This window comes from Lactuca saligna, chromosome 1 (assembly GCF_052625555.1).
Source record: "Lactuca saligna cultivar CGN05327 chromosome 1, ASM5262555v1, whole genome shotgun sequence".
NCBI lineage: Eukaryota > Viridiplantae > Streptophyta > Magnoliopsida > Asterales > Asteraceae > Lactuca > Lactuca saligna.
Genome location: NC_136417.1, coordinates 53492172 through 53504790, shown reverse-complemented (window position 1 = coordinate 53504790; position 12619 = coordinate 53492172). Strand labels below are relative to the sequence as shown.

Below are 12619 nucleotides of genomic sequence, written 5' to 3'. Positions count from 1 at the left end.
CTTTTGCTTTTCTTTTAGTTTGTTGTCTTTCGGTATTCCATTAAATGTCGTATTTATTAATTTATTGTCACATAATATATTAAAAATACAAGCATATCATATTTTAAGTTACTTTACACTCTGTTGCTTGAGACTCTACATTCCAACCCATTATTAGATGTCAATATGTCATTTACCAATTTAATGTAACCCGTTTATGACCCGCTTTAGTCATTTACAAACAAATGATGGTTTGCATGTCAGTTGAAATTATTAACATATTAATTTGAATCAAAACAACCAAACATATCTCCAAACCTAACATAAATTTCTATGGATATTTAGGGATTAGGACATCAAGAATGCGAATATACATCTGAGAAGAAAAAGTTTACCTAAAAAGAAATTGAACCCAATGGCCACTTACGCTCCAAAATCAGGATTCCCATTTTATCCCTGACATTGATATATTGTGAAAACAAAGAGAAAGGGGGTTCACCCCCATTTAACATGTTGAGTTAACGGAAGTCGTCATCCATTGCGTCTAACTTCTTGTCTTCCTGACAAATGCCATATGCCATATGCGACATGGGGTGTGAGTCCAAGTGGGAGGGTTACGCAACATTGAAGCCAAAGCGACCACACTCGAGGTTGCATCATGAGGTACGCTATGATGTGTAAGTCATGTTTGTTGGATCGAATGTGAAAGAAATAAAATTTTTTACTGTATTTATGGAGTAACACACAAAAAAACATTAAATGGAATGAAATAGATAACATATATGCAAGAGATAAGTTTATTATTACACATTAAAACAGAAAAGTAAACAGTTGATTATTTTATTGATTAAAAATGAAATAAATAAATAACATAGTTTATTTGTTAAATTAAATATTATAGTTTATTTAATAAAAGAATTTATGTTGTTAATGTCATGATAAAAACAAGAGGAGTAAATTACATGAATGGTCCCTATGGTTTAGGGTAATTTACGCGTTTGGTTTCTAACTTATTTTTTTTTTTAATTTGGAAGGTTCATACTGTTTGTTTTTGTTACACGTTTGGTCCATACCTAAAAAGATTATTTTGCCCTTGATTTTTTAATTTATTTAAATAAACACACCTCCAAACCCATCCCTTCATCTTATCTTATCCATCATATTATTTTTTCCTATTTAAATAATAGTCTTTTTAGGTAAGATAGTGACCAAACACGTAACAAAAACAAACAGTAAGGATCTTCCGAGCTAAAAAAAAATAAGTTAGGAACTAAGTGTGCAAATTACCCCTAACCATAGGGACCATTCGTTTAATTTACTCTTAAAAAAAACCCACCGACTAGTATATGTATAAAAAGAAACATAATAAGCATTCATAGTTAATGTTGGATGTTAAAGTCCCGTTTATGATGAATCGTAGATTTATGATTAGAGCAGTGATATATGTGTAAGTTGTTCTATAAAAAATCAGTTAACTCTCTTCCCCACCCTAGAAATCAACGTCTTTTAAAATAAATTCTAACACCCTATGGATTAATTCTAGGTAACAAATTCTAACACCCTATGGATTAATTGTTGACCAAGTTAGTTATAACCAAATGAAACAAGTTATTTGAAACAATCTTTTAAAATAAAAGTTTATTTTAAAATCAAAATTCAATTTAAGAAAACAAGTTACGGATAAATGTCATAACCGATAAGTGCTTAACATTTAAAAAGTTCAAAATACATATAAGTGTACCGCAATATAATCAATAGACAAAGATAAATAAACATCTTACATGTAATTCACGATAAACTACATTAAGATATTTTTTTTACAAAACAAAACAAAACAAAATGATTTGACATCGTTATTCTTTTTACAGTTCAGTCGCCAAGTTTTTTAATTTTGAAATGTTAACCATTTAACTATCAATTTAGTTACCTGGTGACGTGTCATTCTTTGGTGAAACGACATGTTTACATGACACCATTTGGTTATGTGGTGTTAACCTGACATCATCTGTTAAAATTAAAAAAAAAACACAAAAGATATTCAACTTTTATTTTTATTTTTTTCAATTTGACATTCCATTTTTTCCCAAAGCAAACTTTATTCTTTTAATTCTGTTCGGCGTTAGAACATTTTCCATTTGAAACAATATAATTTGTTTTGCATTTGAAACAATATAAACACAATTTTACATTTTGAAAATAATTTTTTTAATAAATACTAGTTCTTTTTTTATACATTTTAACCATAATGTTACATCAAAATATGTATTATTTATATTATAATTATATTTTTCATTAAATATAAAATTTTAGTACGACATTGGAGGTGTAGAGTGCACACTTAATCTTATCTAAGCTAATGTAATCTTAGAAAGGCGAGGGTCCGAGGGTTACTCCCTTGGTGTGGTTCCAAGGCACGATAATCGCGCCTGTCGGGTTAGGATTTCTGTTCATGATAACGAATGTAAGAGAATTTTTGAAGTTGGAGTTTCTATAAATAGCCATGTAAAGGGCCTCAACATGACATGCAACTCCTTTGTGGACATTTCCAAGTTATACATATCATAATCGGAATGAATTGATTATATGTATATAATATGCTAATTGACCTTAATCAACTTCTAACTGAATGAAATTCCCAATTCACTTTAAAAATATGATTGAAGACTCTTCATATAGTTTTGGAATGTAGTGGTAGGAGGGAAACTTATGAAGAGTTTTATCAAATGCATGATCTTTCTATTCGTTTATAAGACTACTTATAAAACTACGATTAATAATTCATTAAGATAATCCTTTCTGAGGTTTTATAGTACTAGATTTTAGTGGATTATCTTATAGACATCATTCAATATAAATTTTATTCGTGTTTAGCATCCTTAAAATAATTTTTAACCATAATTAATTATTTTCGAAGGTTGGGATTCATATCTAGCTTTGTGTTGTGTAAAGGGATATCGTAAACACACAACAAAGTTATTTAGATATGCAATGCACTTTTCTTGTTTCATTCTCTTTTGAAACTCCCAATTCTTAAGCGATTCATTGAAAATTCAATAGCATGTTAATCTCGGATTATTTCATCTCAATTCAAAGATGGGGATGTTATGGATCATTAAATAGACGGTGAATCCACCATGCGAAACTGCATGTACCTCGATATAAAATTATTCTTGCATTAACGTGCCGGTTAACCACACACGCTCCATCAACAAAATAGTTTCGTAAGAGTCACAAAATATTTCTATCTTATATTCTCACAATGATATGCCGATTAACAATACACGCTCCATCATAAGAGTAACAATGAAATGTGTGTTTTCATGGATAACACACAACTCACGCTTTCTTTATATAAAATAGAAATTTTGTTTTATTACTTTAGTCAATACTTTTATCTTTCAAACACTTATCCAATCAAACCTTTTCGGTAACTCCAATCTCAAGATGCAGAGTGGCGTTGAGGCCTTGAGGGTGGTAAGCCTAAGGGATTTTAAAAACCGACTTCATTCATAATCGAAGAAACCTCCTTAAACCTCTCTCAAATCATAGATTGGGCGAGCCTAGTCATGATTCGATAATAATGTTTCTGCTAAACATCTCAGGGCACATGTTTGTAAGATATATGTGTGTGTGTATATATATATATATATATATATATATATATATATATATATATATATATATATATAGAGAGAGAGAGAGAGAGAGAGAGCTAGGTTCAAATGTTTTTAGCAACTATTGTGTGCATAAATGCACCAATAGGAATTTAGGAATAATAAAATTATTAAAAAATAATATAAAGGTAATTTTGTAACTTTACATCACCTTCATTTATTAAACTAAAAATAATTCTCTTATATAGATAGAAAACTCCTTAATTAATGGAAGAATTACCATAAAGGGCCCTAAACTAATCGTAGTCGTCCAAGTCCATTGTGTGAGGACGTGTTGCGTTGGTTCCCTTTTTGCTATCGGCCGAGAAAAAGAAATCTGGAGGGGAGGGGCTGTGCAATCGGAAGAGAAGAGGATGAAGGGAAGTGAGGCTGAAATCGAGTAGGAAGAAGAAAGGGGTGCCTGGTGGTGTCGCTTTTGAGGTAAGTAGGCATTCTGTTTCATCGTGTATCATTAGTTGCCATCAACGACCAATTAACTAGAGTTGCAAGTATGTTTTTCTTGTGTTTTGATTTTTGTTTGATGCCAATCGATTCCAATTTTCAACCACGCTTCCATCATTGACTTATGTTGAGGTTTGTTTTATTTTCTTTCCATTAATTTCTATAGAGGGTTGTATATAAAATAGTAATCAATTTTTGTAGAAATTGCAGCTTTTCTTACAAATTCATGTTCGTTGTGCAGTTTCATGGAAGTAGATTGCTATACTTTGAGTTTGGGTTCATTTGGATTGTGTAAAGTCACCAAGTAAGTGACTTTATGGATTAAGACGTTGAAAAGGACTTGATCTGTGATTTTAACCACTAGAATAAAGTATTAAGTGCTTAATGGTATAAGTGGCTTAACAGAGCAATACGTTGGGAGTACAATCATGTACGCTCAGCGTACAAGCCAAAAAGCCTGTATGCACAACGTACAGCCGAGTATGCCCCGCGTACTCAGGCAGCATGCTAGGTTTTGTTTTGGGCCTCGGTTTGGGCGATTCTTGGACTTCTTAGATTTGGGCCTTATTGGGTCATCAAAAATCAGATTTTGGGCTAAAATATGTTTGGGCTTAAGGGAAGGCCCAATTTAGAAAATCAGGCCATTAGTGGGCTAATAGTAGGCTTGGGAAGGCTATCTAGTGATTGGGCCTTTGTGTGTGGATTTGGGCCTAGGTCATGGACTGGATTAGATTAGAGGTAAAATAGTCATTTTACCCTAAGAAGGATTATTGGATTTTGACTAAGTGTTATTTAGGTAATGATAGCTTGGGGAGTCGTCGGAGCAGCCGTTAGAGATTATTAACCGTGAGATTCAGAATTCAGGTGAATTTTCCCCCTGTTTGAATGGGTTGAAGGCACCAATGTCGGATCGTATGTATGACTGTATGTATTCTGGACTAAGGTCCGATGTCGGGCGGTGCCCAATGTAGGTTTATATGTTTTTCCGGGTTACGATTCGATGTCGGGCGTTGCGCGAGGAATGTTTGTATGCTTGATGTCTTCATGATTCTTACATGTATCTGTATTTTTATGTTTCCGGATTACGGTCCGATGTCAAGCAATGCCCGAGGAATGTTTGTATGCTTCCGGATTTCGGTCCGATATTGGGCGGGGCCCGAGGAATGTTTATATGTCTATGTTATTTGATTAGGTTATGTGTATTTGTTGATATGTTTATATGTATACAAACTTTACTGGATGTCGGTCGGGGCCCGATGCCGAACGTTGTCCGATGGCGGGCGGGGCCCACAATATGTTTATATGTGATTATGTGATTATGTGTATGGTATGTGGTAGTTTGGGAAGACTCGCTAAGCTTTGTGCTTATAGTTTTCAGTTTTGGTTTCAGGTACTTCCGGTAGTAAGGGAACGAGCTCGAGTTGATTGCATTGCACCCACCATGATGTTTTTATCCTGGGATGTTAACTCTGATTTATTTGACAGATGTTTGATATGGATATACCGTTTATCACAAAGGACTCAAAAAGTGCCTCTGGAGTAGATCAAAAGCTCACTGTTATCACAAAGAACTCAAAAAGTGCACAAAATGCTCCATGAACTAGATCTAACATATAAGAGCATAAAGATGTAAGCTTGTTACCTCAAAAAGCTTCCAAATGAGAAGAAGATCCTGGATCTACAAGCTCAAGCTATCCCCTCGAGTGCTCTTCTTCTTCTTCACAATCCACTAACAAACACTCTTTCAAGCTCAAAACTCACCAAAAAATCTCTAGGGTTTCGATTTCAGGGTAATGGGAGGTGGAGGCTGGTCTAAAATGTCTAAAAGGTGATATCATGATGCTTAAATAGGGTGCAAACCCTAAAAATTAGTTTTTTCACCTGGATCGAGTACACCCCCCCCCCCCCCCCGGGTACTCCAAGTACGCATAGCGTACTCCATGAAGGTATGTGATCCTCTCAGCTTAGTACACTAAGCGTACTCCCTTGTACGCCCTGCGTACTAGGCTTGTCTTTTTTACCTACCAACTTCTGGAGGCCATAACTTCTTCATTCTGAGTCCGATTTCGACAATCCTTATATCCACGGAAAGGTAACAAGAAGCTCTACACTTTTATCAACTTATTCTCATCTTAAAACTTCCCAAACTAAAATCTAATTTCCATAAAAGCCCGAATTGGCACTTTATTGATATACCCCTTGGCTCCTAAAATACAAACTGAACTCCTGGATCATCCAACTTACCTTACCCACACCCAATGTGTCTAAATCCCTCTTTCCCAAGGGTGCTAAGCCTTATGATAATCGATCTTTAGGTCACAACCCCAAATTTGGAAACGATTTGGAATAGGGTGTTACATTATACTCATTAATGAGATTATGTCTTATCAAATCCATTTGGCTAACGACCCTGTACCATACAAGAGAGCAGTGGGTAAGAGTGGATACCCAATTTTGGTCATTTTATAGGTTGTTTCCTTAAACTCCCCTTATTGTATGACATCGTGAATTAGGCATACTAGTGATTTAACTGACTTGTCTTATACATATAATATATTAACCTTTTAATTATATAGTATAAGGTGTATTTTAAAACTTTTCTAAAATACTCGGTTTAATTTTAAATTTTTTGAAATTCGTATATAAAAATTAACTTAATTTAAAAATAAACCAATTTTGATTCAATCTTTAACTTTTAATTAACTATTAATTAAAATAATTTAAATCATTCAAGTATTAAATAACTATTTACTATTAAACTATTAATTAAATAATTTGAATTTAATCTTAATCTTACCCTACTAGGGTTTTGAAAATTAAAGGGTGTAAGGATTATCTAATTTTAATTATTCTATTTTAACCAATTAAAAAAATAATTATCAAATAAGGAAACGCTAATATCCCTACCATATTTTCGAAACTTAGGGATGAAGCAAGGGTTTCAAGAACCCTTGAACAAGTCGAAATTTATATCCATTAGGGTTGAATTTCAATAAACCCTAATTTAATATATTCACCTATTATGCAAATCAATTAAAAACATGTGGCTCTGAAACCACTTATGGGTTTTATAGGTTACAAAAAGAAAATTAATGTAGTGGAAAATAACATAACCCTTAAGTTCACCTGCAACCTAATTGGATCTATGTTTTCACTAGTGAAAGCTATAATCTATGAACGTCAAAAGAACCCTATGGAAACCCAAGATATTTCGAAAAACATAAAAATTTAGGGTTTACATACATTTTAGTTATTGTTGTAACTAACTAATCAAATCATTCTTCAATAGCTCTTGGAAGTAAACACCAGAAATCTCGTGTCTCTGATGGTTCACACATAAACCCTAACAACTAGGAAACTTGAAGAGAGAGGAGAGGGGAGGTATATTGTGTGGTTCTATTAGACAAAATATAGAGCTATTATGCTAACATGATGCAAGAACATCATATTATCATAGACCACATTGTTGTGACACAAAAGGATATCAACTAGTTAATGTCACTTGAAGATTAAAGGAAGGAGACATCCTTTCGTTGTAGATATTTATGTTTGTTTTTACCCTATGATGTGTTATCTTGATTATGACAATCGTGGGTTTATATAGTTAAAGATTAAGATGCATGTTGCATTATATTGCAAAGAGACATCCTTTCATATTATTCTCTTGACATATATAGCTTCCTGTGGTAATTTCAATCTTGTTTAACACTTTACGTTTTCATTGCATCCAACAATATAGAGAGTTTAAATACATGACAAATCCAACAATATATGGAGATATACCAACACAAACTTTTTTCTATTGAAAACAATAATATACAACAATTTATACACATATAATTCACCAAAATCCATATTTTATTCTGTATTTACAATTTATGACATCACTGAAGGAGTAATCAATGGTTTTAATTGCTTCACCACCTACCTTAAAATGGAAGCCAACACCATAAGTTTTCACTTTTGAATATTCTCTTTTACACATGATTTTATTTGAAGATGTGAGTGTTAAATGTTAATGGTGGCAACATTCAAGTGGGTCCTAAAATGAATTGGACCTATGAGTTGTGATAAATAAAAAAATAATAAATAAGCGGATGTGATTACATGTTTATTTAGTGCTTTTTTAATATGTTTGTATTAAGTTGCAATCAATATAGAAAATACACGATCGAGACGACGTTCGACATGCTTAATTACTAATAAATTGAAATTATGTTAACATTTTTTTTCCATTTTATCCAAAAAAATATCTAGTACCTTCTTGGGTATGTGATAGATTATTTGTAAAGCAACGAATGTACTCTTTTCCATGGATCCAAGGCTTTTCGATAACTGCACTCCACCTGTTCGACAAAATTCCTCACTCACACTTATCACACCACGCCATCTCCATATTCCACTCCTCTCTCTCTCATCATTGTTAATGTCTTCAAGACTCATTCTAAAGCCAGCATCAATAAAAAAACCCACTGAATATACACATACAAAGACTAAAAGACACACATAACATAGCGGTGGTTGTGGTTGTGTTTTGTAGTAAATGGGTGTTGACTCAAAAGCAGGAATCTTGAAATCATTGATGTGTATAGTTTCTTGTATTTCTCTTCAATTTCTTTCCTTTTTCTCCTGTTAATTTTTCATCTTTTTAAATAATACATATAAGGGATAGGGACCATTTTGGTTGCTGGGGTGGTTGTAATTAAATGATGTTGGGTTTGTCCCATGCCACTCAAAGATCTTTTCTTTAAAGAAAAAAACCCCACAAATAGAATACACAAAAAAAAGCTTAGATTATTACCTGTAATCTGTATTGTAATTGTAAAGTATTGTATAGAAGAAGACATCATTATTGCTTTTTTCTTTGTCATCCATAACCCGACCCGACTTCTTTTCATGATTCTTTATGTATTTGAAATAAGAGTTTCGAAGATTTGACAGAGGGGAGTGATTATAGATGATGGGTTTTTGATGTTTTGATGTTTCGGAGTTGGAAAGTTAAGATCAGCCATGGCTCCTGGGAAAGCTTTGGAGTTCTATCAAGAAGCTAATGACTGGTAAATTCTAATTCTTTATACATAACCGAGTGCTTCAAAATTCAAAATTCAAATAGTGGTTTTTTTTATTCAATTGGTGATCATTTCTGTCTCTTACTCGACAACAATTCGTATGTTCTTTAGAATTCTCGAAAGCGTCTTTGATGGATGCATCATTTAGCTTAAATCATGATACTCTACTACGATCATTTTGATCTATAGGCTATATAGATCATGAATTTCGAAGCTTCAAAGCTTTAAACAAACATAAACTGTTCGTCTGAAATTTGGTTTCTTTTCGTGTTAGGTTTTGTAATGCAGGTTTACCAAGCGATATCATGATCATCATAGACAAAGTAAATTTCCATCTTCACAAGGTAATGTTTCTTTCTGTATCTCTGTTTTTAACCCTAAACTTTCGTCACTGATGCCAGATTTCTTTCACTCCATGTTTTTACAGTTTCCTCTATCGTCAAGGTGTGGAAAAATCGATAAATTAATCAAAGAAACTCAAAATACAGACATTATTACCCTTGAAGACATTCCAGGTGGGACAAATGCATTTCTGATCGCAGCTAAATTCTGCTATGGCGTACGTGTAGAACTTACACCTCGAAATATAGTTCTGGTGTACTGTTTAGCAGAGTATCTTGAGATGTTCGATGAGTACGGAGATGACAACTTGTTAGCCAGAGCAGATACTTACTTCCATAAAAATGTTGTAAAAAACTGGAAGGATTGCATGGTTGCTCTTCAAAGCTGTGATACGTTTACAACACAAGCGGATAATCTTCAAATTATCAGTAAATGCTTGAATGCTGTATCGATGATGGCGTGTACAGATCCTAGTTTGTTTGGTTGGCCGATGATGATGTATGGTCGTTTACAGAGCCCCGGTGGTAGCATTTTATGGAACGGAATCAACACCGGCGCAAGAATCCGCAGCTCAGAATCCGATTGGTGGTTTGAAGATGTCTCGTATCTCAGTGTCCCGTTGTTTGTCAGGCTTATGAAGATGATGGAAGCTCGAGGCATTCCACCTGAAAAATTAACAGGTATCATGATCAATTAAGAATTCATCTCCTACATTTTCTATATGTGATGCACTCCAAGTGTTTGATGAAATGTCTAGAGTAATCCTTGGGATTTTCCTCTTATTTACAGGGGCAATTATGTATTATTGTAGAAAGTATCTTCATGGGTTAGGGAGATGGAAAAGCGGACAACAACAAACTGCAAAAGCAAGATCGATTGCAAGTTTGAGCATGAAACCTGCCATTGTTGACCAACGAGTTCTTCTTGAAAGCATTGTGAAACTGCTTCCTGAAAAAAAGGGCAAGTCTTTCTGTCGATTCTTGTTGGGACTTTTACGTGTTGCTTTGATTTTGGGTGTTAATGATAAATGTCAAGATTCCCTTGAAAAGAAGATTGGAATGCAATTGGAGCTTGCAACACTTGATGCCCTTTTGATTCCTACTTATTCCAATTCCGATACTTTATACAACAGTGATTGTGTTGAAAGGATAATCAATCATTTTTTGAACTCTGAAAAAACTGCTACTCCTTTTTCTCCTCCATCAATTGCTTCAGAAGTAACACCATCATCTTTGCCATTGAAGAAAGTTTCAAAGCTTGTAGATAATTATATGGCAGAAGTTGCATCTGATGTGAACTTGAAACCTGAAAAGATAAGATCTTTAGCTGAAGCTCTTCCTGAATCTTCTAGATCTTTAAATGATGGGCTTTATAGAGCTTTGGATCTTTACTTCAAGGTCTCTTTTTCTCTCTTACTTATTATGATCAACAAATTGTTAGAGAATTACGCATTTAACCCTTGAACAAATTGTATTTTATCATGTAGGCCCATCCATGGCTACACGAGAAAGAGAAAGAAGATCTTTGCAACATCATAAACTATCAAAAACTATCAATCGATGCATGTGCTCATGCTTCTCAAAATGATCGCCTCCCACTTAGGGTTCATCTTCAAGTTCTGTTTTTTGAGCAAATGCAACTAAAAGCTGCTTTATCTGCTTCCTCTAATCTTGTGTTTGATAATCAGAATCAGAATCAGCCTCCATTAATGGCTTCCCAAATTGTACAAAGAGATGGGTGGGTGACAATCGTGCGTGAAAATCAAGTTATGAAAGTGAGTATGGAAAGATTGAGGTCTAGAGTTGGTGAACTTGAACAAGAGTTTAATAGAATGAAGGAAGAAGTGAAAAGAGTAAGTAGAACAACAACAACACATAATAATACTTTTCTTGAATCTAATTGGTTTGTTTCTAGAACTTTTGGGAAATGTAAGTTAAATCCTCGGTCATCAAATGTTCAAGAAGATGTTGTGGAAAGTACGGGGCCCGCAACGCCACGTGGCTCGGTTGACCAGCCACGTGTGTCGCATCATTCAAAACATCGTTAAAGTTTTTTAAATTTTATTTATTATATAGTCTTGTAAGTAGTGTCAGGAGGGTTGGTTGATGACAGAAAATCCATCCCAGATGTTTACAGATGTAAACATCTGGGATGGATTTTCTTTTGGAGGTTTATAGAAGTTTGTATGCAAATGCAAGTGTGCATTCTTTGTCAACTGGTGTAGATTCAGTTGAAGTATATAACACACAGGTGTGCTATGAAATTGTAATTTAAAATTATATATATAGTTTATACATGTTCATTACAAAGTGCGTAAGTTTGTTTATTCCAATAGGAAGAGATTCTTTGGCTGTAATTTTATTGATCATGTATTATGTTTTATCAATCCCCAAGCCAATGGATTGGATATATGAAAATGCAAGTAGAGGGAAATAAATGTAACCATGCAAATATTATACAGAAAGCTAGATTAGTTTAAAAAACTGTTTCTAGTCTCAACCTAGCCTCCAACATTTTCTCCTATAACTTCATAATATGAGTACTAATTACTTTCATAACTCTGTAATTGTCACAACTTTTATCATCTATTTTTTTCTTATATATTGTATATAAATAACCCTGATAAAACCAAGGGCTAGACAATGTAAAGCAGATGATTTTTGGACCTACCTTTGAAATAGTACAACATCGATGCAAAAAGAAAATATTTCTCAACATAACTTATGTAAAGCAAATGATTTTGGTGTTGTTAGTCATTAGTTGTCGACCAAAAAGTGACGTACATCCAATTTAAGCATTTGTTTACAAATCTTTAGTCAATTGGGTCTGTTATCATTATCAAACCTAACTTTAAATTGAAAAAATAAAGATTTTTTCATTAAAGGTTTAGTCAGTTTTTCATTAAAGGTTCTTCTGTATAATTGCAACCAATTTTTTTAAGTTTTTGAATCGGCAACCGGTTTCCAGTTTAACCGGTTGAATTATTCTGTATAGTTTTTTAAGGTCTGACCCAACGTGACAATTATAATTGATTGTTTTATTTTTATGGGATTCAAATTGTTTCATGTTCTAGAGAAATAATCAATTTCGTAACATATTACAAGTCTAAGTAGA

The 12619-nt window shown here is 33.5% G+C and overlaps 1 protein-coding gene across 2 annotated transcripts; it reads left to right on the top strand.

Moving 5' to 3' along the window:
• The first annotated feature begins 8334 nt into the window (after positions 1–8334).
• On the top strand, positions 8335–11788 carry LOC145036335 (Phototropic-responsive NPH3 family protein). 2 transcript variants are annotated; one of them, XM_078984790.1, is made up of 6 exons: positions 8335–9151; positions 9438–9507; positions 9591–9678; positions 9754–10185; positions 10295–10902; positions 10992–11788. In XM_078984790.1, the coding sequence occupies exons 1-6, from the start codon at positions 9105–9107 to the stop codon at positions 11550–11552; spliced, it is 1806 nt and encodes a 601-aa protein (XP_078840916.1). In that variant the 5' UTR covers positions 8335–9104; the 3' UTR covers positions 11553–11788. The 2 variants fall into 2 exon arrangements, with proteins under 2 accessions (XP_078840916.1, XP_078840910.1); XM_078984784.1 differs by having other exon boundaries at positions 8337–9151; positions 9591–10185.
• The last annotated feature ends 831 nt before the right edge of the window (positions 11789–12619 follow it).